The 27,590-nt window shown below is 54.3% G+C and overlaps 1 protein-coding gene across 2 annotated transcripts in view; it reads right to left on the minus strand.

Moving 5' to 3' along the window:
* Positions 1-900: 900 nt before the first annotated feature.
* Positions 901-27,590, minus strand: part of PREX1 (phosphatidylinositol-3,4,5-trisphosphate dependent Rac exchange factor 1) — a 178,484-nt gene continuing 151,794 nt past the window's right edge. For both annotated transcript variants that reach the window (XM_072801370.1, XM_072801371.1), the window contains 20 exons: positions 27,016-27,109; positions 23,817-24,004; positions 23,345-23,506; positions 22,486-22,696; positions 21,777-22,053; positions 19,217-19,423; positions 18,051-18,139; positions 16,686-16,768; positions 16,443-16,533; positions 14,260-14,388; positions 13,632-13,673; positions 12,342-12,562; positions 9,664-9,763; positions 8,132-8,275; positions 7,935-8,049; positions 6,258-6,324; positions 5,133-5,305; positions 3,528-3,630; positions 3,214-3,281; positions 901-2,583 (listed from right to left, as the gene is read on the minus strand). In XM_072801370.1, coding sequence (XP_072657471.1) covers positions 2,541-2,583; positions 3,214-3,281; positions 3,528-3,630; positions 5,133-5,305; positions 6,258-6,324; positions 7,935-8,049; positions 8,132-8,275; positions 9,664-9,763; positions 12,342-12,562; positions 13,632-13,673; positions 14,260-14,388; positions 16,443-16,533; positions 16,686-16,768; positions 18,051-18,139; positions 19,217-19,423; positions 21,777-22,053; positions 22,486-22,696; positions 23,345-23,506; positions 23,817-24,004; positions 27,016-27,109 — 2,607 coding nt within the window. In that variant the 3' untranslated portion in view covers positions 901-2,540. The remainder of the gene's footprint in view (positions 2,584-3,213; positions 3,282-3,527; positions 3,631-5,132; positions 5,306-6,257; positions 6,325-7,934; positions 8,050-8,131; positions 8,276-9,663; positions 9,764-12,341; positions 12,563-13,631; positions 13,674-14,259; positions 14,389-16,442; positions 16,534-16,685; positions 16,769-18,050; positions 18,140-19,216; positions 19,424-21,776; positions 22,054-22,485; positions 22,697-23,344; positions 23,507-23,816; positions 24,005-27,015; positions 27,110-27,590) is intronic.

A 27,590-nucleotide genomic window follows, 5' to 3' on the forward strand; every position in this document is an offset into this window, starting at 1 on the left:
CTAAAAGAAGTGCTGGTTTGAAAGGCACGAGTGGGTGGAGACATCATGGCTCAGGGGGCTCCCAAGGGCGGCAGACTTCAAGAGGAGGGGGGACCCGGAGGGAGCCTTTCATAGACGTCAGGGTCTGCCAGAGGGAAGGAGGGAAGAGGGCAAGCCCAGCAAAACAGGCCTGCAGCTCAAATCCGGCCCAGGGAATGAGATTCCCCTCCTGGGCGTATAGACCCAGGGAGCCCCGAAGGCTGACCCGGGCACGGGCAGGTGAGAGCCTTCAGCGCCTGAGTCCAAGTCCAGGTGTGCGTCGTCTGTCCTGATTGATCCGCCGGCGGCAGCCTGGACTCTGGCCGGAAATCAGCCCGTGGTGAGAGTTCCACCCCCACTCGGTCCCAGATCCCAGACCCCAGTGGGCCTTGCAGGCTGGAGCGGAGGGCAGCTCGGCGGCATCGGCATCGCTTGGACCTGCCCTGGCCCTCCGGCACACGTAAGAGTGGGAGGCCAAGCATGACACCCAGAGGAGGAAAGGAACGCCTGGAAAAATGATCCCATTTTCCACCACTGTGGTGAAATGGGAGCTCAGAATGGAAACTCGAGGCGAACGCAATGTGAAGACCGTTATTTCCCTGGCACGCGGGAGGCTCAGGCCCACCGTGCAATCCCGGGTAGTCCTCACCTCTCTCCCCCTGCAAGGGGACACATATGCCGCCCCCATTTTAGGGCAGGAAACGGGTTCAGACTGGTAACGTCACCGCAGACGTGCTGGCCCAGGGACTAGGTCAGGATCGATGGGAACCGGGTCCGTCCCCGGCGCAGCCTTCAGAGCACGAGCTCACCCCCACACGTGACGCTGGCCGCCCCACACCACCGGGGTCAGCCCCCCAAAGGAACCCTCCACAGATCAGGATCTTTGTATTATAAACTGACTTTTAATAATAATAAAAAATCTATCATGAATTTAATGAGAAGATCTGTACATTTTAAAGTAAACCAGTGCACAAGGCCCTTGCCCCCAGGGGGGCCCTCTCTGTTTCCCACCAGGGGGCTAAAGCACATCATTTGTATCCATGTCACCTGTGTCCAGCAAGGAGCCACCTCTTGCAACCTAGGCCACAGCGGCAAGAGGGGGAGCGTGGCCCTCTGGAGGCCCAGAGAGCCAAGACGCTGGTGGCTTCAAGCCTCAGGGACAGTGGGTAACCCATTCCCGACCTCAGCCACAGACAAGAAAGACTTCCCCTCCCTGCTACCTCAGCTAGGAGGCTTCCCTGCTGGCATACAGAAGCTAGAGGGGACCCCAGGGTGGGTCCCTGTGGCCAGGAGGTGGGCAGGTTGGCTTCCTGTCTCTCCCGCTGGCTGAGAAGTCCCAAATGCCCTGCTCTGAGCTAATATCAAAAAAAATAAGTTACAGAAGCCACCTCCCCATGTTTCCCAGTGGTCCTCCTAGCTGCAGGACAGACACCTGTGCGGGACAGCACCTTGGGTAGGTGGTTCAACCCCCTCCAGCCCCCAGCCCTGGTCCCACTGCCGCTCAAATCCTTGCAGCCCCGGATTCAAAGAGAGCAGAGGAATTCATGCTAACACTGACCAGCTGCTGGAGAACTGAGGTGGGTGGGAAAAAGAATTGTAGTCAATACCTGTAAGTGATACCTTAAGACCCTAATATTAAAAAAAAGATGAAATACTGACATTTTTGAATTTTCAATAATTTAGTTTCTCTCTTTTTTTTTTAGTAGATGGGAAAAGTCATCAGTGCTACCTTATGTTGGTCCCCTGTTAGACAATATATCTTTCTTTGAAATTTAAAATGTCAAATATATAATCACACAACCCAGAGAGAAAAAAAAAAAATCTCGACAACACCAACAACATAAAAACCCCAAAATAAACCATAGAGATTTCACACCATATAAATAAAGTCAGAGCAAATCTCGCACCCAGGGCTGATGGCTCAAAGTTCCGATGGCAGTCATGTAGGAAGCTGGTGTGGCTTTCAGGTTTCCTCTTGGTGACAGGGCTTGTGCCCTGTCCCTGTTTCTTGGCAGAGGCCCGGCTCTTCTGAGTCCACCGAGCAGGTTAGTACAGGGTTAGGGGTGAAGTGGAAGCTAAGGGGGGGGGGAGGAGACTCATGTGTCACCTGGAATGTGGATTTAGAAGGAAAGCAGGGGTTTTAAAAGTGCAGGTTGAGCCATCCTGAGGCAACTGGGTCTGCAGGCCTCCAGCTACAGCGCCCGTGACTTCTCCCGTGTCCCAGGGACTTGTGGGCAGGAGCCCAGGTCCTGGCTGCACCCATCAGCTAGCTCTGTGGGTTTACGGCACCCCTCGGGCTTCTGGCCGAAGGGTCGAGAATGTGCCGGCCCGGGGCCAATGGGCCAGCTCATCCGAGAGCGGGGACACCACTTGTCTTCGCAGGAGGTGATGGAGATGCCTGGCAGATCCCAGAGCGGGAAGGAGTCCCGGCGAGCTCTGGTGAAGGCCAGCGTGGCCCCCCGTGCCCCACCAAAGCCCAGCTCCAGAGGATGCAGCTGAGCACCGGGCATCCGTCCCCACGTTTAGAGGTCTCCATCCACCGGCGGCTGGCAGAGGCGGTAAAGCCTGGGGAAGAGGGTGCGAAGAGGATGAGGAATGGCCGGGCAGGCTGTTTTCCTGAACACATAATCCCTGCCCAGAATATAAAACTCGACAGGTATAAAAAGATGCGCGGTGGGGAGAAACATCCAGGCTGCTCCCGCTTTCCCGCAGCCGCCTGGCCCTCCCCAGACTGGCAGACTATGAACACAGGCACGTCTGCACGTGTGTGTTTGGGCGTTAGAATCCGTGCTCGGGGGTGTGTGTATGGGGGCGGGGGTGGTAATGCATTTTCCACGACAATAGCAAACTAGACACAGCACTCTGCCCCCTCAAGTTTTCTTCAAGTAAGAGATCCCGGGGGCCTCTCCAGCACCCCACGGACAGCTGCGAGCTCTATGACCTGGGACAAGATACTTCACCTCTCTGTGCCTCGGTGTCCCCACCTGCCACCTGGAGAGAATGCCCCAGGGTTCTTGTTGGGTAAAGAAATAAGAACAATGCCTGGAGTGGGATTCGTCACTCTTCAAAGTGGGTCCCCATAAATGAGAGGTGAGGCCCCCATGGGAACACCATGGGGGCTGCCGGGGGTGAGGCGGGGATTGCATGCCACGCGCAGGTCCTGGCCTTCCGGGGGCTGGGGGAGCAGCCACTCACCGCGGTGCACCCTGGGGCATCTGATCCTTGACTCGGAGGTTTTTGGCCAGAATCTCCACCCTGGGGCCCTGGGAAGAAAGAACCATGAGGCCTGGGACCTGCCTTTGCAGAGTTCAGGGAGGAAGCGTATGGATGTAGGTGGAAGGCAGGAGGGGTATTGAGGGGAGTCATTGGAGGCCCCAGAAGCTGAAATCTGGGGCCTCACCAGATGGGGAGGAGGCCCGAGTCAGGGGCTGGGGGCCACTGATGGCCCTGCATCCCACCCCAAGAACCCACCCTGCCCTCCGCCCACCTGGTGGGTGGGGCCACCTCACCTGCTTCCGCATGATGTCCGTGGCCTGCATGATGCACTTGGGCAGCAGCCCGTGGCTCCGCGCCAAGATAGCCGCCTGCTCCAGGGAGACACTCAGGGTGCTCCTGCAGGGGAGGGGTGGGCGGGGCTGTGGCTGCCGGCAGGCCTCATGCCCTGCCCTCTCCCCTGGGAACTGCCCCTCCTGCCCCCAGATAACCGCTGCACTAGCTCCCTCCCCATCAGGCATCTTCTCCCTGAGAGCCCCACCACCACCACCCTCTCCCTCCTGTCCACCCCCGACATCTGCCCATCCTTCCTCCTGGCAGCCAGCACTCCTGCACACAGTAGGTGTTTTACTGCTTTACTCTGTGCACCCCTTAATACGTCAGCACAGCACAGGAGCTTTCCCTCGCCTGTTTTGTGGTGTTACTCCCAAAGGGCCAGCTCGGAAAGGGTGCTCAGTAAGCAGATGTTGAAGGAATAAATGAAGTGACTCCCTTAATGCCTCACAACTTGTCAACAGGGCTTGACATGGACACGTCTATTCACCTCTCCCATCTGTTCTGAACAATTCTAAAACATGGGCTCTGCAGCCCAACCTCTAGGATTCAAGTCTCAGCCACATAATTACTTCTGTGACCCTCAGCAGGTAAGCTGCCCTCCCCAGGCCTTAGGCTCCTCAACCCAAGACAGGGATAGACTGTTACCAGGAAACTACTGACCTCTGGACCTGGACCAGGGCGGGGGGGAGGGGGGCGGGCAGGGGGCCTGACCTGTGCTTTGTAGGATATTTAGCAGCATCCCTGGCCTCTGACTACTAGATGCCAACATCATCCTCCTCTCCTCATCTGTGACAATCAAAAACCTCTCCAGACATTGCCAAATGTCCCCTGCGGAGCAAAACTGCCCTGGCCTGAGAAGCCCTGGCATAGGCCATGCCACAGTGGCTTGCTATAAAGAAGAAATGAGTTAATCCATTAACAATGGTGCCTCGTATCCTCAAGAAAAGCATTCTCAACAAGCATTTATTGAGCACCTGCTGTATGCCAGGTGCTGTTCAGTGCCAGGGTATGGCAGAGAAATAAAACAAGTACCTGCCCTCACAGAGCTGACACTTGGTCACCCAAGAATAAATGAATACACAAGTAAAGTACCTCGTGTGTGGCACGGTGGTAGGGCTGCTGAGGAGAAGGGGAGGGGAGGGCGGTGGTGCTGGGGAGAGGGTGCCCTTTAAAGAGGGAAGGCCCGCTGGAGAAGGTGACTCCTACCCCACCCCAGGAATGAGCAGCAGGGACAAAGGGCAGAAAGCGGAGTGTCCAGTGGGCCATGAAGGCCAGTTCTGTCCCCGGAGACAGGAGCCGGTTGAGGCTGCAGGGATGTTCAAGCACAACCATGCAGATTGGCGTTTGCACCAACCCAGACTTCGCTCCAGAGGGTTCCGCAGCCCTCCTAGGGCTGCCTACCCCTGCAGCCCCACTTCCCCAGCAGAGGCCAGAGGCCGAGAGAGGGCCAAGGCCACCACCGGGCTCAACAGGCAGGGCCACCTGCCTCCTTGTCCTGCACCCCCGAACTTCGTGGAAGCCCCTGGGGCCCTGCCTGCCCTGACTCTGGGGTCACCGCAGCTCACCTCTGCATGCCCGTGCCACACATGGCGATCTGACAAGCGCCCAGGCGGTAGCAGAGCTCAGAGGAGATGGGGATGAGGCCGGCACCCAAGTTCCCACTGGTGCCAGGTTTGGGGTGGACGAAGGACTTCATAAGGCGGCAGAGCTCGTCCAGGGCGTTGATGGGGCGGATCAGCTGCGAGGCACAGGCACACATCAGGGCCCCTGGAGGAGGCCCCCGCCCCGCCCCATCTCCCTCCCCTGCCGCTGTCCCCCTGGCTCCCCTCTCCCGGGGGCACAGCCCGCTTAACCTTCCACGATCCCCGCTCAAGGACCATCGGTGGCTCCCACTGACCCGCAAGCTGGCATTCGGTTTACGCTGAATTTCAGCCTAACCTTCCACCTGCCGCCGCGTGCCCCCAGCTAACCTGAGCCAAGTGCCCCCTCCTGTCCTCTCCCAACGGCACCCTCCCGGGAAGAGCCTTCCCTGTGCCTCCAGCTGTTCTCAATCTCCTGTGCAGGCACTAAATGGCGCTCTGCCCCTAGTTTCTGTGTCATCGGACTGTCCTGCCGGCCAGACTACCGACTCCCAAAGGGCCGTGCCCACCACTTCTCTGGGAGCCCCCAGCCTCCAGCCCCGAGGCCAGTACCCCAGAAGCACATTCCAGGCCTGTCTGAGCCTGGAGCACAGGCCCTTGGAGAGCCAACTGACACATGGGAATGCGGCCCCCGGACGGCCAGAGCCCTCTGATTCTCCAGGGAAGCTAGAGGCCTCCATCTCATCGGAAAGCTTGTTGATTTTAAAATGTTGGCAATAAGTTCCAATCAGACGTCACATGTGGGCGGCTGCTTCAGAGACACGCTCGGGTAAACGATGGAGAGGAGGGCACAGGTGGGCAGGTGCCAGCAGGGGGAAACCATCTTGGGAATTCCAACGCACATGGGGAAGCAGCTGGAATTCCTAGAATGGGGACGGAGTTGTCCCAGGAGGGATGCTCCTGGAGGAGGCGCTACAGAGGCCTCAGAGGCAGCTCTGCCAGGATCCTGGCTGGGGCGGGACCCCTGGATCCCATCTGCAGCATCCTGACTCCCACAGTCCCCAGCGCTGCCCAAGCTCCGCTGCCGGCTGAGGGAAGGGGGGGGCACACCTGGTCTATCTTCACTGCTGTGGTGCTGGCATCCGTGGGCAGGTTAGACCGTTCCAGATAAAATGCCCTGAGAGAGAGAGAGAGATGGGGTGAGGGTGGGGGCTCTGCCTCTCTGCCCCCCGCCAACTACTCGCACTGAGAACACCTCGCACTGCTCTCCCCGTCCACAGACACCTGGTCCTCTAACAGTGGAAGGGCAGGGAGCAGGGTAACAAGTGGGCTCCTGGGCACTCCCCGCCAGGCACTCCTCAAAGCACCTCTCCCTGCCTGCTGTCAGAATCAGCACCCCACCTCCACGACATCTATCCTCTTGTCCCACTGACTCTCTGCCCTGAGCCCCTGTCACCACTTGACATGCTACAATGGTCTTTGTTGACTGGCTTATTGCTCATCTCCCCCTCTGAAAGTAGGGCTTGGCCAATGTTTTTCTGTAAAGGATAAAACAGTGTTCACGTTGCACAGACCAGATTGTCTCTCTCAAGATGCTACTCAGCTCTGCTGCTGTAGCACAAAAGCAGCCTCAGACAGTACATACACAAGTGAACGTGGCTGCATGCTAATAAAACTTTACTGACAGGGGCACCTGGGTGGCTCAGTGGTTGAGCATCTGCCTTTGGCTCAGGTTGTGACCCTAGGGTCCTGGGATCAGGTCCCACATTGGGCCCCCCACAGGGAGCCTGCCTCTTTCTCTCTCTCATGAATAAATGAATAAAATCTTTAAAAAAAAAACTTTATTGACAAAGCAGGGCGACTGCTGCTCTAGAATCTGCACTCCGTGAAGCAGAGGCTTTGGCCACTGCTAACTCCCAAGCAAGCATCCAGAACAGAGCCTGGCCCCAGGAGCTCTCCCTTAACGTGTGCTGAATAAGGGAGGGATGGATGAGTGGATGCTCTCAGAGGCAATATTTAAAATATTCAGCAAATGCCAAAGGTGGATTGATGGCATGGGTCGATCCAGAAGATACCAGTTTTAACGACAGCTGGATAGTTTCCCTGAACAGATGAATGAAAGCATCATCCTCCCATTTCCAAATGGTAAAACCAGGCCCCAAGACAGGAAAGCCCTTACCCATACCCCAAACCCCTGATCTGACTTTCAGCCTCTTTCCACAAAGGAAGAAGTAAAGCAGGAGCAGGAGGGAGCTGGGCTGAGTGGTGGGAGTGGGAGCTGCCTCCCTGGGCCTGGAGCCTCCTTTGGGCAGAGATGCCCCCTGCTCTCCACTTCTCCCTGGGGGTTCTCTTCTGGGCAGGGCCAAGGCCCTTAGGACCACCCCTTTCCCCCGGACTCCCAGGGTCAAGAATCCCAGGCCCCTTGTCCCAGCTCCTATCCCCCACATAGAATGAAACAGGCAGCTCCTCTCAATTGGAAAAATCTGCATTGAGATGAAACAGACCCAGTTCAAAGCTCAGTTCAGCCACTGTCTACCTGTGTGACCTTGGGCAAGCTGGGTAGGCTCTTGGGGCCTCCGTTTTCTCATCTGTAAAGTGGGTTAGATTGGCATACAGTGACTGGGAGAATCTGAAGAGCCCATGTTCACAGAGGGCCTGGCAGAGAGCAGGTGCTTAAGAAAAGGCTGAGGCCGCACCGGGGGCCCATCTGGGGCCTTACGTGCTGACGTCCACCCTGCCATGGCCGGGCCCAGACTCCTGTCCCCAGCATGCGGCCCAAGCCCTTACCTGAGTTTGCGGTAATACTGCTGAACCTTCTCCAGAGACTGGGTGTTAATCTCCTGCTGCAAGTCTTCCGCCGCCTGGCTGCTTGTAGGAGGTGGCCCCTCCACATTCTCCAGAGCTACGGAGGAAGGGGGAGGGCAGGCGTTTGGGTCCCAGTGCGCTCAGAGGCCGCAGCTATGCCCAGGGACCCCAGAGCTCACCTTTCGTGAAGAGCACAGTGTGCAGCCTGAGACTGGCTCCGCCCTCCAAGCGGGAGGGCAGCTTGGAGAAGTGGTAGCTGTCGAGGTAGAAGACAACCTTCAGGGCCTGCCGGCTGCCCTCAATGTGGTAGAAGACGTTGGTGTCTGTGGGAGGATATGGTGGGGCAGGGCGGCTCACCACCTAGGCCCGAGGGGAGTCCCCCTCACCCTTCACTAGGGCAGCTTCACCCCTACCTTCAGACCTCCAGAGTGGCGTCCAGGACCTCCCTGTTCTCACCACCTCAAAGAGTAGCCTCAGAACCCCTTGCCTCCCACCTTCAGAGAGGCATCCTGGGACTTCCTTGTCTGCCCACACCAGAGCGCTGGGCAGACACCCCTGCCCTCCCACCCACTGGGCTGGCCTCCCAGCCCCGTCCTCCCTCAGGACAGCAGCCTGACTTTTCACCTCCTTCCATGGGTCCCAGTTTCCACTACTTCCTTCTTAGGCCAGGCACTGATTTTGCCCCACTGGGGAGTTGTGTTCAGAGCTTTACCAAATTCAGAACTACCCCTCATCTGGTAACCCAGGGCCTCTACCTGGCAAAAGCTGTCCTCAAATAGGACCTGCATCTTTATACTCATAAGGAAGAGCTTATGGCAAGGGTGGCAAAATTATGGCACTCCCACCCCATCTTGCACCCACAGCAAAAATCACTAACCAGTCAATAGTTGCCCCTGAGCCCAGCTCTCCCTATAGACAGGCAGCCACCGCCGATCAATTTCAACTGGTACCCGAGAAGACACCTGTTGTCCCTCTAGACTCTAGTCTGTGCATTCTGAACAGGATATCACCCCCCAAGGAGGTGGAAATTGGTTCATGGAGGATGGATGGATAGATGGATATAAGTAGATAGGATGGAAGGAAGGAAGGAAGGAAGGAAGGAAGGAAGGAAGGAAGGAAGGAAGGAAGGAAGGAAGGAAGGAAGGAAGGAGATGGAATCAATGGATGGACAGATGGATGAACAGATGGATGGATAAATATAGGTAGGATGGATAGATAGAAGTAGATGGGATCAATGGATGGATGGATGGATGAACAGATGAATGGATACAAGTAGGTAGGATGGATGGATAGAAGTAGATGGGATGGACGGATTAATGGATGGGGAGATAGATAGGAGGGTAAGCAGGTGAAAGTATGTGGGAGCAGAGAGAGGGAAACAGAAAGGAAGAAAATTATGGATAAACCCTTAAGAAATCTTAAGAAGTCTTCACTCCAAAGGACTTCTCTAGGGTAGAACTTTAAGAATTGGGTACTGGCTCTTCCCTTTTAAGAGCTGTTGGAGATAGCTGGGCTTATACAAAAAGAAACCCCTCTTTTCCATATGTGCCCCAAGGTTCAGCTTCGAGACTCATGTTGGAAGCAAGAGGTTTGAAAGTGCTAAATCCCGGTTCAAACTTGGGCAGCTGACCTGGTGGCAGGGTGGCCCCAGACCAGTCCCCTCCGTCCCAGAAAGCCAACTCTCATGGTGGGGGTGGTAAGCAGCACTCACTGGCCACGTAGTTCTCATCCAGCTGCTTGAAGGAAAAGCTGACATTGTCCAGCTCTGACAGGGTCACCCAGAGGTCCTCCAGCATGGTCCGTTCCTCCTTCTGCAGGAGAAAGGGTACAGGAGTCTCAGATGCCACCCCTCACCCAGGACTGCACTTCAAGATTCTGTGATTTGACCCTAGTCAACACACCAGGCACAAGGTCCTGTGCTGGGCTGTCCAGGGCTCAATGTGAAGTTGCACTTGCTCGTGGATTACCCTGTACCTCCCAAGGTCAGAACGATCTCTGTTCTAGTGTGCACCAGTCCATCCTAGCCCTTTCAAACCTAACACACCCAACAAGTCCCCACTTTCCTGCTTACCCTCCTCCAATAGAGTCCATTTCAATAAAGTGCATGGGCCCAGGTGCCCAAGCCCTAAGCCTTTAAGGACCTCTCAACATCTCTCCCCTCCCCCTATATGGACCATCGCTCAGTCTTGCCCGCTCAGCCACCCAAACCTTCCCCTGACCGGCCCCCCAACCTCCTCCACCCAGTACAAGGACCACACCTGCCTCTCTGTCAGGCTCCTTCTGCCAACCTTGCCCCCGAGCACAGGGCAGACAGGGATGACCTCAGAGGTGCAGGGAGAGCAGGGTAGCCGAGGGCCTCCTGGGCCTAGGTTCCCCTGTGACTACAAGTTATCTTCCAAAAACTTAATTTTAATTCTATTTCTCGGCTGCCTCAAAGCCTCTGCACCCTCCCTCTGCTCCCAGAATAGTCCCAAGCCCTACAGACATGGCCAACCTGATCCCTCAAATCCTCCCAGCCTGCTACCTTCTGGCCACACTGGCCTCTGCTCAGAGCCTTTGCACATGCTATTCCCTCTGCCCAGCATACTCTTCCTCAGACCATTCACCCTGCTGGCTGTCTGGCTACCCAGGTCTCAGCTCAAATGTCCCCTCCTCAGAGAAGCTGGCTCTGAGCACTGAACCCAAGGAAACTCGGTGGCTTCTTTATCTTCTGAAGAACTCCTTCTTTCTATCCCCACACCCTCCTCCATGCCCTCTTCTCGAGCTGCTTTCCCCACTAGAAAGTGAGCTTCGGAGCCGCAGCCTTCAGCTCAGAGCCTGGCACATCATGGTGATTAACGAATTAATGCACAAGGCCCCAAGTCCTCATCTGAGAGGAGAAAGCAAGGGCTGGGGGTTCAGCTGCCTTCCGGGGTCCCCAAATGACAGCAGGTCTCCTGCCAGGCAGACACCCGCATGTGACACTGGCCAGCAGAGGGCGCGCCACGGCCACACTTCCCCATCGGCCGGCAGCCGTGGCTTCCAGGGTCCCTGGGACAGAGCTGCAGCGGTGGGGGATGCTCCGGCCAAGGGCAGGCATGGTGGAGGAGCAAACAGCACAGAGCAAGTGCCACCGCAACTGCATTTCTGGGGCACCTCGGCTCTGGGCACCAGCATCCCCAAAGGCTGAGGCCTTGGCTCTGCCTCCCTGGGGCTGGCAGAGGAACACACCCGGATGCTGAGCCCTGAGAGTGGATGGACAGGGCAGGCAAAGATAAAAGAGGGATACAGAGAAAGCAGGGCACACCCGAGGGGTTTCTAGGCCCGAAGTCAAACTCCCAGGGTTCAAATCTGGCTCCCTGGGCCTCAGTGTTTTCATCCTTGAAATGTGGGTGGTGAAGGACCTACCTCAGGGTCACTATGAGGATTAAGTGAGATGCTACTCGCACCAGGGAATTTGCCTGATTATTACAAAAGCCTGCTCTCCGACCTCCCAGCGTCCACTCTTGCCCTTCTATAGTCTCATCCCCACCCAGCAGCATGGGTGACTCATTAGGTGGAGAAGTCAGACCTATTCCCTCGTCTACTCAAAACCCTCCTTGGGCTCACAACCACACAAAGCAACAGCCAACGTCCCCACCACAGCCTGCCTGCACAATCTGAGGCAGTTAATTCTTAGGACTCACCTCAGGATCCTTCTGAGGCTCCCCTGGATCCCTCTGCTCCAGCCACACTGGGCACCTTGTTTCTCAGACATTGCAGGCAACCTCCTGCCTCAGGGCCTTTGCACCTGCTGTTGCTGCTACCTGGAAGGTTCCTTCCCAGTATCCTCATGGCTCCCTCCCTCCCTTCCTTTGGTTTTTCAGTCAGATGTCACCTTCTCAGCAAGGGCTTCACTGGCCACCTTATCAAAACTCAAACTGCTGCCACCCCAGACCTGCCTGCCTCCTTCCATTTCTCCCCTTAGCCTAGATCACTATATACGAGGGTTCTCAAAGGCGGCACTGCTGACATTTGGGCAAGGGCATCCCGTGCAGCGTAGAATGCTTAGCAGCATCCCAAAATTCTTACGCCAGTAATAGCATCCACCTCTTCCCTTGGTGGCAACAACCTGAAATATCTCCAGACGTCACAGTGTCTCCTAGGAGGTAGAACGGCCCTGGTTGACAGCCATTGGTCTACACCACTTATTTATGTCTGCACGTGTCCCACCCCCCACACACGAGGACATATGGTTCCTGACTACAAGGACACTGCTTTGTTCACTGCTGGATCCCCAGGGCCTGTGACAGCATACAGTGGGTGCTCAATACATGCTGAAGGAATGACAAGGTATGTGAGGGCCCAGTGAGCAGGCAAGAGCCCTCCTGTACTGCGTCCCGGAAGGCCCGGCCTCGGCCCCTCACTCACCGCGGCAGCCGGCGACAGCAGGGACTGGCAGTGCAGGAGGACCCCGGTGGCCGCCACCTGCTCCAGCCACTTGCGGCTGGCGTCCCGGCTGCTCTCCTCGTACTCGCCGTTGTTGTTGTAGCGGTAGCTGAGGGCCGCCAGCAGCTGCTCGGAGAAGGTGCACACGGCGGCCACCAGGGCCTGACAGAAGATCGTGTCCCTCCGCACCTGCAGCTCGGTGTCTGGGGAGAGGCCGGGAGGGCGGGTGGGCGCTCGGGTGCCGTCAGCAGCTCCCGCCCCGACCCCGGGGGCCCTGAACCACTCCCTCCAGACCACCTCTTGGGCCAGCTTGCCAGAAGTTAATTAATCCCAGCAAACAAAAGCCAACCTCAAAAAACTCAATTCTCTGAAAACAAGCCAATTTGCCAAAAGACTCCGTTCTCTCAATGATCCATCTGCCTATGCATCCCCCCCCCCCCCGCCAAAAAAGGCACTTTTTCATTCTCCCCAGGCTCTCCCCAAACCCTTACCCTCAGCTGTTACTCCATGTGTTAGGGGATTTCTCAGCCTTGACTGAGAATAATGACGCCAAGCAGCTCTGCCAAGCTCCGTGTTTCAAGAAATGCACTTTACCATTTTCTCTTTCTGAGAAGTAAACCTTCTGCCTTCCTGCCCTCCCCCCTTCCTTGCCCCTGCTCTGGACACGGTTTGCAGAGCTGGCCAATTTCAATCAATAGTGGAACAGGGTCCCAATCTTCTGGAAAAAGATTATTTTTGAAGACTGCCTTCTGCCAACTGGTTTCCAGTGACCAGTTTTGACCTGGATCCTTTTTTTGCTGCCCCTTGGCTAAGACTTTCTAGAAAGGAAGAGGGACAGAGAATACATCCAACCACCCCCTTGTCCCCAGCCCCACCATCAGCTCTTCCCTCCTGCCCTCGGTCTGCTGGGTAGGGAGTCCCAGGCTGGGCTGTAGGCACTACAGGCAAGGAGCTGCCCTACTCATCACCCTCCATCCCGAGCCCTCATCAAGATCCACCCAGGCCCAGGAGATGGCAAGAGATGGGGCTCCAGGGCCCTAAGACTTGTGCCTTGGACACAAGAGGAAGAAGTGAGGTCTAAGCCATTTGTAGAGATGCTAGAGGCCGTGATGTTACTTTCCCCGTGCAGGCCCCAATGACCGTCGGAAAGTTGACCTCAGCCAGCAGGAGGGGTCTCCCTGGACTGCGGTCAAGCACACCACTGCCAAGATGGCCTCTCCTGGACATGCCAGTGTGTGCCAATCACGGACACTGCCTCTTCAAAGCCCTCACCTGTGCATTTCAGCAAGGCCAGGAGGAGCTGGTTCTTCCCGTCTAGAAGAAGGTAGAGAAAAGACAGGCTGAGGGGAGTCAGGAAAAGGTGCAGTGGAGGGGTGCCTGGGCGGCTCAGTTGCTTAAGCATCTGCCTTCCACTCAGGTTGTGATCTTGGGAGTCCTGGGATGGAGCCCCACATTGGGCTCCTTGCTCAGCAGGGAGTCTGCTTCTCCCTCTACCTCTCCCCCTAGCTTGTGCACACTTGTGGTCTCTCTCAAATTAAAAAAAAAAAAAAAAAAAAATCTTTAAAAAAGAAAAAAAAAAAAAGGTAGAGTGGAGCTGGCCCTCCCTACCGCCCCCTGCGGTGAAACCCCAGACATCCAAGGGGTGGAACCCCAAGTGTAAGCCACCTCTGTTTACATGTGCCCACCACCAAAAAGCCCCAGGCACCCAGGATCAGCAGCAACCAGGTCAAGGACATAGAAGGCCCAGGACCAGAACACTCAGCCAAGAAAGGGACACCCACTTTTCCTGCTCCCCTGGGCATGGACAGATGCGTGACATGGAGACACACCCACTCCTGATCTTCCTACGTGCTACGTTAAGAACTGAAGGCCACAAAACATCCTTGCCTGCCCAACTAACCTTCCACGTATCTCTGAATGTTGTCCACCAGGGTCTTGATGGAGTTGGGGAGGTTCCAGGGGTCCTCCTGGATGCTGATCTGGATCAAGCTCCGGCCACGGATTGTGCACTCTTCTTTCTGTTTGAACTCTGGGGTGGGAAGGTGACAGAGGTAAATGTGAAGAATGATGGCACAAGGCCTATGTCCCATCCCCAGATTCCAAAGCTCAGAATCCCAGATAAGGATGCTGGCAGGACTTTTGGGAATTAAACAGTCCATGGTGGGCAAATCCACAGTAAGTGTGCTACTGACTCATAGAACCACGCTCATGGCAGGTATCACTAATCAAGTTCAGCACTGCTTCCTGCCAGTCTGAGCCTGCGGCACCTCGAAGCTGTAACCAATCCAAGGTAGACATCACCAATCACTGCACCCTTTTCTCCCAAGCCTGGACGTAGTCACAGAAAAATTCTCGGGTACTACCTCCTTATAGCCACAACCAGTGGAGCTGGCACAGGAGTTATAACCTAGTCTAACCTTTTCCCTATATAGAGAGGGAAGCTCTGACACAGAGACTTGCCTAAAGTCACACAACTGGGTAATAATAGAGATGGGATCTGAACGTAGCCCCAGTAGGACCATTTAAAAGACAGGCCCCTGTCCTTTGGCCTCCTTCCTGCTACAAAGTCTCAGGTTTCTGAGATATTTATGGTTTCTCAGAGTTTTGACATTTCTGCTTTTTGAGGCCCATCCCTGAGACAGATGATCATGAGACAGCAGGAGGGGCAGAGGAGCTAGGACACCCCCACTCCTCACCACTTCCTACTCTTACTTAGGAGCAACCAAGAGCTCCTTGAGGTCAGGGGCAGTATCACACTTATCTCAGGGTCCCACGCACCCAGCACAAGGCTTGGCACAAGGTGGTTCTTGGGAATTACTGGATGGATGGATGGATGGATGGATGGTGGTTGGGTTGGTGAGTGGTGATGGATGAGTGGGTCAATGGATGGATGGATGGAAGGATGGAAAGTGGATGGGTAGTGGGTGGGTGTGTAGACAAGTAGGAAGATGGACAGATGCATGGTGGGCGAGTGGGTGGGTGGGCACGTGGATGAGTTGGTAGATGGATGGTGGGTGGGTAGTTGGGTAGGCATGTGGATGAGTAAGTGGGTGGATGGATGGACAGTGGATGAGTGGTAGGTGAGTGGGTGAGTAGATGGATGGTAGATAGGTAGGTAGATGGATGGTGGGAGGGTGGGCATGTGGATGAGTCAATGGATGGATGAATGGATGGACAGTGAATGCATGGTAGGTGTGTGGGTGTGTGGACAAGTGGGGGGTGAGTACATAGATGGTGGGTAAATGGGAGAAAAGGCTGGTGGAAGGATATAAATGTCAATTCTTTTTGTCTCCACATTTCAAGAATAAAGTCTCAATCTGGTTCTAATAAATCCTTAATGCTTCTTTAATTCACTGATCCCTCTCATGAAAGCACAAAGAGCTCTGGGAAGGCAACTGTCCTTAACGACAGTATAATGACATTTTTTTTATTGATGCTTCCATTGGATTTAGCATCATGGTAATCATCACTTTATGACATGTTTTACCAGTTTTCCATAAGCATAAGGAGATTAAATAAATTCCTTTCAAAATTAAGTTTCTAAAAGGGAGGTATTTTCCAAAAAAAGTTACGTCAATAGTAATAGAGACAGCAAATGAATATGGTTTTTAAAAATGTAAAGATGTAGGGAGGATCTGTGAGCGCAGCTAAAATGATGAAGGGGGGAACGTGGGAATCTGGCAAGTTGCTGCAATCCTTCCCCTCATGTTACAAATGGGCAGACGGAGGCCAGAAAGGCTCAGTGCCCAGTCCAGGGGGCCGCAAACATTTTCTGTAAAGAGCCACATAGGGACTGTTTTAAGCTTTGGAGGCATATGGTCTCTCTTACATATAGTCTCTGTCTTTATTTTTACAACTCTTCATTTAAAGAAAAAATCATTTTCAGTTTATAAAAACAAAGCAGGCCATGGGTGGATCTGGGCCAGGAGCTGAACTTGCTGACCCCAGGACCAGGAAGGGACATCGGGCAGGAGAGGGACAACGCTGAGTCTATGACCCAGGTGTCCTGCCCCATCCAGCACGCATTCCCCAGTGCAGGCTGTCTCCCTGCCATTCCCAGCCTAGGGACTGCCATCTGCTCACCTTGCAAGCTGTGGTCCATGGGGAAATGCTTGGTCTCTTCAAAAGCCCTGCTCATGACTGGCCCCTTGAGGAGTGTGTGGATGGAGTCCACCTGGGCGCAGGAAGCTCTGGGTTAGTCTGGCCCCCACCAGCCCTCCAGGGGCCATGACCCAGCCCCTGCCCCCCACTCCTGGCTTAGCTGTTCTCACCAGGGGTGATGGGAGGAACCCGAGGTCCGGCCAGGGGCAGCGACTAAGGTCCTACCTGGTTAAAGAGATGCTCCAGGCACCCGTGAAGCTTGTCCTGCTTGTCTGATGGGATTCGCATATCACAGGGCAGTTCATCCCCTGGAAGAGGGAAGAAGCCATGGCCACCAACCATCCCTGCCCCATCCACACCTTCCCAACCTCTTTCCCAAGAAGGCAGCACAGCAACTGAGCTCCAAAACCCAAGCCAGAAATGGAGCCTGGCAGACTCAGATCCTGGCTGTGGGACACTGGGCAAATCACCTGACCTCTCTGAACCTCAGTTTCTTCACCTGCAAAACGGACACTGGGAACTAAAGCATAACACAATGGTAAGTCATTGTTATTATTCCATTCTGCAAATGAGGGGACAGAGAGCCAGAGACAAGGAGCTGGATTCCAAGTCTCCAGACACATCTCCCAGCTGTTTGAGTTAAATCAGCTGCCACACGTAAGCTCCTGCCTAAAACCCCCTCAGGGACACTTCTTGTGGCTAAACATCTTATGTGATGAAATATTTATCTAAAGTTCAGCAATATCGTCAATTTTACTTTAGCTTCTCTTTCTTCTGTTAAACTGAAGAATAATTAAAATTGAATTTGTAGGCACAGACGAGCTGGGGAAGAGCACAGAAGGCGGCAGGGACAGTGGGAGCTTGGGAGCCAGCAGCCAGGGGACGAGGGCGGGGAGAGGCTTGTCGTCACCCACCCTCTTGTGCCTTCTGAAATAGGACCATATGGATGTATGACCTATTCACAAAATAAAATTTTTAAAGGCTGTAATCAATGAAACTAAAATAAAAACAAATTTCGGTCTTTCAGTAAAAGCTGCAAGTACAGTCTAACCTAATTTATAAACTATTATTTCTGTCTGTGTGTCCATCCGGCCATCCACCCACACATCCATCTGTGCAGAAGCACGTGCTCACCAATGATCTCCAAATACCATCACCGATCACTTCTGGGGGGCGGAGGGATATTCTGACTTACTTTCCTGTACTTCTTTTGAACTCCTTTGGGTCCTTTGAAATGTTGGTTTGAGTGTGTGTCATTTTTATGGAAACTGCCAGGTCACCCTACTTGAGTGACCTCATTTGCCACCATCTGTGGGTGTGCCGTGTATGCTTTATTTGCTCTGTGTCTGTGACATTCATGAAGAATATCAGTTCCACGAGCGCCAGGACCTTTGTCTTTCCATTCCCCACTGAGGTCCCAGCACACAGTAGGTGCTCAATAAACAGTCGGTGACTAAGTGATTGGAAGGAACTATACTACCCCTCTATGCAAAATAATACAAAACAATACAAAGTATAATAAACAAAAATAAACAAAACAAAATCCTGGTGTGGGGATCACTCTCCGGGAGCATGAGCCGCTGCACTCACCAGACCCCATCTCGTCACTGCCCAGGTAGGAGCTATTACTTCTCACGCTGGTGTAGGACAGCACAGAGTCCCGGTTGCTGTTACATTCGCTGCAAAGGGACAGAGAGGAAGGGATGAGTCACCCCCCCGGATCACACCTTCTGGGCTCAGCGCCCAGAACCCACTTTCCGGAGCATAGACCACTCAGCCACACGGCTCTGAGTTCTCTCCCCAGCCCGGCTGTGACCTCGTGAGGCCGGGGACTATCCTAGGAAATCAGAAAGGACAGGCAGTCAAAAACCACAATACCATGATTCTTTCCTTCACCTTTTTGACAATTAAAGGAAGAATCAGAGGACCCAAAAATGTAAGAATGGAAATCCTGGACAATGGACAGGAGGCTCCAAGGACGCATAGCACCCAGTTAGCTGGAGCATCTCTATGTGTGAAGACTAAGCCAGACACACGGACCAGTGGGTCCCTTGAAGGCAGAAAGAATATGAACAAGGAGAACTGAGGCGAAGGGCTTTCTTGTCATACCTGGCCAGCTCCCTATTTTCTGAAGCACCCTGTAAGATCGAGCATCACAGCCTTTTGCTGGAGATTGCAGCACTTGTTTACTCGAGGTAAGAAATTCTATTTACCCGCTATATGGTTTATGCTAGAAAACTGGCTTTTTAGTGTTACTTAATCCACTAATTAGGATTTCACTAATCTGGTTATAATCAACCAGTAGGAAAACAATTCAGATCCTCTCAAAGTTAGGAGGGGGAAAAAACACTCTCTTCCTCCTTGAATCAAGTAAAAATAAACGATGTTTACTGCAGAAACCATATGTCTTATGCTGAGTTTTAAAACACACCGCAGACCTTGACTTTTTCTTTGCCCACATTCCATCAAGAAGCGCAGAGCTGAACTGAGGCAAAACAGGTGGATGGAGACCATGAGGAGATTGGCCCTGAAACGCTGGCCTCAGGGCAGGAAAACCAAAGGGGGCACCTGGGATGTTTTGCGGGGCTCAGATCACTGCCCAGAACCACACAGTTTAGGACCATGCTCCATCCCACTTTCCTAGGACACATCCTGCTGATTCCAACTTCCCATGGATCAGCGTCCTCAACTGTCCCCCTGGCCACCCACATCACACCCCCACATGATCCCCACGTGATCCCCACGGCTGTCCCCACCTGTAGGAGTCACGGTAGCTCATGGTGTCATGGCCTGAGTCTTCCTGGTCCTCCTCAGACACCTTGAAGCACACCTTCTTGATGCCCCCGTGATCGGCCCTGTCCATCTCGCTCTCTTCACTGACCAACGGTGGGGACGAGGCCTCCTCAGCCAAGGGGGGATCACAGGACCCACCAGAGGTGGGCTCCGTGATGGTGGACAGCAACCTGTGGGAGCACAGAGCGTAAACTTCAAGCCCACAGCTTCACTCTCCTCCGTGAAGGTCCCGGGTAAGGCCCCGACCTCAGGCCTCCCCTTTGACCCAAAACACAGGCAGCCATCAAATGTTTCCAGTCCCCTCCCTGAAAATCCCACCAGTAGGTCTGCAGATATGCCTGTACCAACCTTCCTGTAGTGGGTGTGAGATGCATTTCCTGGGGGAGTCACTGAAGGCTCTAAAGCACAGGACACAACAAGGACGTGGAATATAAAAGGCCCAGAGGGCAGATCCCTTCAGCTTGGTAGGCCATACAGGCGGCTACTACCCAGCTATTCGGCTCTGCTGCTGCGGTGGGAAAGCAGCCCTGACAAGAGGTAATCAAGTGGGCATGGCTGCGTACCAATAAAACTCCATTTAAAACAAACAAGCAGGGATCCCTGGGTGGCGCAGCAGCAGCGGTTTAGCGCCTGCCTTTGGCCCAGGGCGCAATCCTGGAGACCTGGGATCAAATCTCATGTTGGGCTCCCAGGGCATGGAGCCTGCTTCTCCCTCTGCCTGTGTCTCTGCCTCTCCCTCTCTCTCTCTCTCTCTCTCTCTGTGTGTGACTATCATAAATAAATAAAAATTTAAAAAGATAAATAAATAAATAAAATAAAACAAGCAAGCAGTGGGCCGGGCTGGATTTGGCCCCTAGGCCATAGTCTGTCAATCCCTGGCACAGAATATGATGGTTAAGAGTGCAGGGCTTTAAGACAGACCGACCCCAGATTCAAATCACAGCGCTACCGTTTCTTGGCTTCAAGACCTAACGTAGCTATATAACCTCTCGGAGACTCCATTTCTTCGGCTGTAAAAGGAGTTAACATCAGTATCTGTGTCCTAGGCTGCTGCAAAGATTAAGGGACTTAAACCACATAAAATGCTTAGAAAAGCATCTGGTACCTTGCAAGTGATCCCTAAGCCCTTGCTGATATCATCCTACTACACCTCGGCAAGGGCACTATGAGGGTTAGCCCCATTTCACAGGTGAGGCTCAGAGAGGTGAGGCGACGAAATCGCACAGCTGTTGTCTCCAGACCCGACACTGTCTCTCCTTTACCGTGGACGATTTCCAACGTACACGAAAGTAGGAGGAACAGCACAAGAACCCCAGGTACCCAGCAGCTGGCTGCAGCCACGGCGACTCAAGGACCACCTTTGTGTTCTCAGCTTTCCCCACTGCGTGTGATTTGTATTTAAAACAAATCTAAGATACCATATAATTTCCCCCATAAATACTTCCATATGCGTCTCCAGCACGTGAGGACTTCCTTTCAAAGCAGTGTTCTTGACTGCCAGCCCACTCCCACCCCCCGGAAACATTTAGCAATTTAGCCTCTTTCCCGAGAGGCAAACATCTAGCAGTGTCCAGAAACATTGCTCTTTGTCACAATGGAAGCGAGGGACAAGGGGACACCCCTGGCCTCCAACGAGCAGAGGCCAGCGACGCCACTAAGTATCTTAGAAGGTGCAGGCCAGCCCCACAACAAAGAACTGTCTGGCCTGAAATGTCACTGGTGTCAAGGCTGAGAAACACTGTCTTAAACACAACCAGACTGCTATCAACATACGTAACAGAATTCATAATTCCTTAATACCATCCAGCACCCCCATCCACGTTCAAATGTCCCCGACGGTCTCCAAAGTGTGTTAAGAACAGAATCTTGACCAGGTCCAGATGCTGTATTTGGCTGGTATGTCTCAGGCCTCTCCTCTTCCTCCTCCTCTCCCTCCCCCTCCTCCTCCTCCCTGTCCCTGCTCCCTGCCCACCACCATTCACATGTGAAAGAGACTGGCTCACGTGTCATCTAGAACCACCCGCCCTATGGATTCCCAAAGTGCCACCTCAGCATCCTCTATCCCCCCACATCCTGTCGCTGAGTAGTGAGCCCCAGACTCTGGGGGGAGCATGGTGCCATTTCCACTGTGTGTCCTGTGCCACTGACACCAAAAAGGACATGCCCAGCTGTCTCTCTTTCTGCAAAGAAAGCTCCCCCAAAACCATTCTCCAAAAAGGGTCAGCCTCTCCTAACAACTGCTGTCCACACTCATTATTTCATTAGAGCAGTGGTTCTCAGTTGGGGGGCGGGAGGAGGACTCCACCCTCCCCAGGAGGCATCTGGCAACGTCTGAGGACATTTTTGGTTGTCACAACCACAGAACAGGGGTGCTACAGCATCTAGTGGGTAGAGACCAGGGGCTTCACTGAGGAGCCTGCAATGTGCCTGACAGCCCCCCTCTACCCAGCGTGTCAACATTGCTCAGGCAGGCAAATCCTGCCCTACCCTCCCCGCCCCGCTCCCCCTGGGGCCAGAGCCCACCTGTTGATCTGGGTGACATATTGCTTCATCTCCTTCAGGGCTACATCCAGTCTGGTAAAGAGCTGCAGGTAGGCACCCTGGATCTCCCGGTCCTCCTGCTTCAGGAGGAAGCTCAGGCCCCGGTCCTCCTGGCCAATGGTTTCATTGGCTGACCCAAAGCTGCTGTCGTGGAGACCCCAGAGTTGGAGGTCCCCATCCGCAGCAGGCAGGCACTTCCAGGATGGGGCAGCCATGGTGGTGATACAGTGCTGGGTGTAGGACATGGGGTTCAGGTGGCCTAGAGCAGAGGGGGGAGAGCTCATTTGGAACCAGCCCCCAGACACCCATAAACCCCCTCAGACAAATATACAAACCAATTGCAAGGATCCCAATGAGTGAAAAAATTCCTTGTTAAATATTCTTTGAAACCACTAGCTTACTTTGAGAAGAAAGTTTCAGTTTGAGGCTCACATGCTTTTTATTACCATGATACTTTTCCCGACTGGAATACAGGCATGATGGCTGGTACTCCAGCAGCTACTTTGTAACATAAGGCACCTTCAGGATGGAAGCCACATCTAGAGATGGTGGGTGGGATAAGAAGTAACCCAGATCCCCAATGACTGACTAGGGAGCCACCATGCTAGGCCTGGACTGCTGGCCTCCAGACATGTTTCTGTTTATAGATCTGTAGATCTGAACACACCCTCTAACAGACACATGCAATCACCTTGCTCAGGGTCCAGGCCGATGAGGGAGGGTTTACGACCGAAACGGATACTGAAGGACCTGCCAACTGAGGGGGTGGTCTTGGGGTAGGACACTTCCATGAGGTTGACGTGGCAGTTGGTGGGGCAGAAGTCCAGGCCACACAGCGGATGGGGTTCCAGGGATGCTTGTTTGAAGGGCGGGCTGAGCCTGTTCTCCAGCTGGGCTGCAAACTGAGGAAGGTGGGGGACGTGGGGTCATGGTTCAGGGGCCTGGGAGTCCCAGCCCACCCGCAGCACTCACTTCATCCCAGCCTAGGCCAGACATTCCAAAACGCCAAGAGTTTCAAATGGAAAAGTGGATTCCCCTACACTGGCTTTCACTGCATCCAGATTTCAGGGGAGGTGAGGAGAAATCTGAGGCCTCCCCACATTCATTTTTTTATCTCAGCTGCCCTGAGCTATCCTTGAGGAACCGTCTGTCCTTGAAGTGAAGGTAAGGCTGGCCTCCCCATCCCTGCAGTGACTGCTAGAGGCCTACACACAGGATCCAGGCCAAGCCTTAGGAGTTCCCACGGAGTTCCTTTTCTCCTGGGGTTGCTAAGGCCAGAGCTACTGGGAACCATTCTGTCAGCAGGTGAGAAGGGTCTGCCTGAAGGCAAAGCCAATACAGGAAAGCAAAGACACGAGAAAGAGGCCACATTTCTTGTGATGGTGAGATGGCTGTTTGAGCACCTGGATACAACCAAGCCTGAAGTTCACCTCTGGACTTTTCAGGAATATAAACCAATTAATGCTCCTGTTTGTTTAATCTAAGTTGGGTTGGATTTTGACATTGAAAACCAAAATACCCCAGGCTGAGACCCTGTGGGGCGCAGGTACCTCCTGGTAGCAGGCGATCCTCTGGCCGATGCTCTCCAGCTTGGTGTCACAGATGTTGCGGAACTCGTAGTGGAACATGGTCCTGATGTTGTTGTTCAGGGCCATGAGCCGCCCACAGTTCTGCACAAAGACATTGTCGTCGGCCGCAAAGGCCTTGAGGATCTGCAGAAACACGAACAACCACTGAGTACTCACTGTGCACCAAGGAGGGTCCTTCAGCAGTTTATCTGCAGCGACTCCTGTGTGCCTCGTGATACCCCTGTGACAAAGGGTCTGCTACTGGCCCATTTTGCAGATAAATAAGCTGAGGCTAAAGAGGAGGGGAAACAAAGCTACTCTCCTAAATCTCACAGCTACCAAGTGGTGGAGGCAGATACTAGAATCCAGCGCTCCAGGGTGTCTGAGGAAATGAGAATCAGTGCTCCACACGCCCCCTCCCCGCCCCCCAGGGCAGGGCAGCCCCCAGTGAGACCTTGGCAGTGAGGCCAAAGCAGCCACGGGGTTCCACGATCTTCTCCAGCACGTGGCACTTGATGCCTGCGGTGCTCACATACTCATACACCACTCCGTGCTCCAGGTGTACGTTGTCCACGGTCAGGGTGACCACAGGGCTGTCCTCATGCAGGCTCAGCTGGGGGCCCAGGGACAGCAGGGGGAAGGCTGGAAGCCAAAGGGACAGGCAGCCCTGAGGAGGGGGCACACCCACCGGCCAGCCCACCCCTGACCCAGCCCTGCAGATGGCTCACGTGGGGCTCGCGGGGAGACAAAGCCTGCGCTGCAGCCCTGCTCATTCTAGCCAGCCCGCTCTCGCTCACCCCTGGTCCTGGATTCTCCTTCTAAGAATCAACCTTTGTACCCCATTCCCAGTCTCTGGGGCTCAGAAGCAAGCCCTGTCCACACCCCTTCCCAGAGGCACAGGCTGGCCAATCAGCAGTTCGATTTCCGCTATGTGCAATGACTGGTTCAGGACAGAGCTCGTGACCCGAGCCAGGCCAAGGAGAGTCAAGTCTAGGACTTTTGTTGGCTCTACACAGAGGAGACATTCCCTTTTTCAATGGGATTCCCAGCCGCAAAAACCACCACAGGCAGGAAACACAGAGGGAGCACAGCCGAGAATCAGACAAAAAGAGACTCCTGCCGAGACTGTATGTAGAACTGGATGGAGCCAGACCTGAAGCTTGCTTGACCCGACTCCCTTCTTAGTTTGCTGAGCCAATGTTTTTATGTAGCTCAGTTTCAGTCCTGATTAACACCGGCCCAGAGAGTCTAAGTGACTCCTCAAAGGCCACACAGCTAGGTGGTGACGTATCTAGAGAATGAAGCAGGCACTTTACTGGACCACTTTCCTTTCTGCCCACTCCAGGAAGCTCCTCTGGACACACACCCCAGGACTGTCTTACCCCCTCACTCTCGTACTCTGTCAGTTTTTCTGTCTCCTCTCTGCTCCCCCTGTGTCAGCACCATGAGGACAGAAACCGTGTCCACCCCGGAACCAGACCTGAAGGACCGAGCTCGTGACCCAAGCCAGGCCAAGGAGAGTCAACTCTGGGAAATTTGTTGAATCTACACAGAGGAGACATTCCCTTTTTCAACGGGATTCCCAGCCATGAGAACCACCACAGGCAGGAAACAGCATGTAAAAGAGAAACCAATGTTTTTATGCATCCCCAGCTCCCAGACCAGGGCCTGGTGTACAGCAGGTGCTTCTCCTTGGGGAACAGAAGAGTAGAAGCTGCCAGCTTCTGTCAGCATACAGGGCTATCACTGTCAGGGTGTCAGAGGGCCCCACGTGCTAGGGAAGAAGGCCCACAGCCCCTGCCTCTCAGAGGGCATAAAGTGTGCTCAGAGCTGCCAGCTGGCCCCTCCTCCCTCCCCATCAGCCTGTCCCCTTGAGGATCCCTTGGCCAAGCTGTGTATGCTCCAGCATTCAGGGGACAGTTCCCCAAACAACCCCACAAACCCTGGCTCTTTGTTGACCCTGAATGTACCAGCAAGGAGCCCCCGGTAGACAGCTGAAGAGGCATCCAAAGCCCCTACTCTTCCCATAGCCTCTGCCTCTACCTCCAGCCCCGCAGAAATACAGGCAGAGTCCAGAGAAGCAATTGGAGAGAACAGGCTGTTATTCAAACTAAACGTGTGCTGAGTGCCCACCATGTGCCAGGCGCAGTTCTAGGCTCTGAGCATACAGCAAGGAAGAAAATAAAATGCCTGCCCTCGAGGATTTTATGCTTTAGTGGGGCAAATAATAGGGAAACAACAGTACGATATGTTAACCGATACTTGGAGTGAAGAAAAATAAAACAGGGTAAGGAGACACAGAGGAACAGAAGGGGCTTATTTTAACCAAGGGGACTCAGGTGGCCTCCCAGAGGAGGTGATATTTGAGCAGAGAGCTGAATGAGGTGAAGAGCATGAGGTATGAAGTACTCTGGAGAAGCGCACTCTAGGCAAGGGGGAGCTGCAAGTGCAAAGGCCCTGGGGCAGGAGTACATTTGATATTTAAGAGCAAGAGACTAGAGCAGACGGAACAGCGAGGACAAGATGAAAAGTGCTGGGAAGTAGGGCTGGAGAGCCAGGCTGGGGCTGGAAGACCATGAGGAAGAGGAGGGCTCAGTCATTGCCTGGAATAGGGTGGGAGCCGCTGGAGGGATCTGTTCTGTTTTTTGAGAATAGCTTGTAAGAGGAAGAAGTAAGGCAGGACAAGCTACTGCAGGGGTCCTGGTCAGAAAGGATGGTGGCTTAGGCCAGGCAGTGAGGGAGGTGGTGTGAAATGGTCACGTGCTGGATGCGTGAGGAAGGCGGGTGGGGCAACAGGTGTGCAGCTGGAATCAAGGTGGAGGGAGAGAGGAGACAGAGAACCGTCCAGATGGACTCTGAGGTCTGGGGCCTGAGAATCTGGAAGGACAGGGCAGGGGCATGTAGGGGAGGACCAGGTTTCGGCGGAAGGTTAGGATTTCAGTTTGGGCCATACTGAGTGGGCAATGCCTGACGGACATGCCGGGGATGGCAGGTAGGAAGACGGGCCTGGAGGACATCCCGGGTACGGCAGGTAGGAAGACAGATCTAGAGTCCAGGGCTTGGGCCGGGCTGCAGCTTGTGGTGGACACAAATCCGGCACCTGAGCGCTGCCCGTGCCCTAACCCCCAGGCCCCATAAATATGCTGTTACATGCAAGGGGCGAGATTACGGAAATTAAGTGTGTTAAGCAACCGACTTTATAATAAGGAGATGATCCTGGGTTATCCAGATGAGCCCAATGGGACCACGTAGTCCTTCTATGGGGAAGATGGAGGCAGAAGAGTCAGAGAGAGGGCCGTGGGCAGGAGCTCAGGCCAACACTGCTGGCTCTCAGGGTAGAGGAAGGGCCCATATGCCAGGGAACGCAGGCAGCTTCTAGAAGCTAAAACAGGCAAGTACATGGATTCTCGTCTGCAGCTCCAGAAAGGAACAGAGCTCTGCTGACACCTGGCTGATGGCCCAGAGAGAGACTCACAGTGGACATGTGACCTCCAGTGCCGTGAGGGAACAACTGTGTGCTTTAGGCCGCAGGTCTGTGCTGCTTTGTTACAGCTGCACAGAGTAACACAAAACTGATGGCACCAAACCATAGACACGGGATGGGGACCAGTCCCCTCTGGAGTCTCCATCACATGGCCCTACTGTCCCGTTACCTGAGTCAGATTGCGGGTCCTCGCCGGGGGCTTCCTGGCTGCCTCGGGCCTCCTGGGCATCCTCGTGCGTGTGGTAGACCCACTGGTACAGACCCTACCAGAAGGGTGGAGTAAGGGGGGGTGCCGGGACACCAGAAGCCCTGGGAGGAAGGGATGGGACGAAGGGGCAAGCCAGTCCCTGACTCCAAAGCCCAGGCTTCTAGCCTAGTGGTGACACCATCTCTGGAGAGTCCCCCAAGACTTTGCTCTGGACCCTTCCTGAGGGACCTCCAGTCATGCTTGGCCCTCACCCTCTAGAGTAGATGCTCCGCACAGAAGCCAGAGGAGCGGGGAGCCTTTGAAAACAGAGGTCAGGACCCAGGGGAGCAGACACCTGGTCACTCCCACAGCTGCAGGGCCCGCATGCATGCCAGCCACATAGCAGGTGTTCGATAAACACTTACTGTATGAGTTTGCAAATGAGGCCACCCTCCCCAGGACCCCGGCCCCCAACCCAACTAGAACATCTTTTACCATCAACTCTTTGCCCAGTGTGCCTATGTGGTAAGAAAAGAGGTCTTATCACACCCATGTCA

The sequence above is a fragment of the Canis lupus genome, chromosome 26, assembly GCF_048164855.1.
Source record: "Canis lupus baileyi chromosome 26, mCanLup2.hap1, whole genome shotgun sequence".
NCBI lineage: Eukaryota > Metazoa > Chordata > Mammalia > Carnivora > Canidae > Canis > Canis lupus.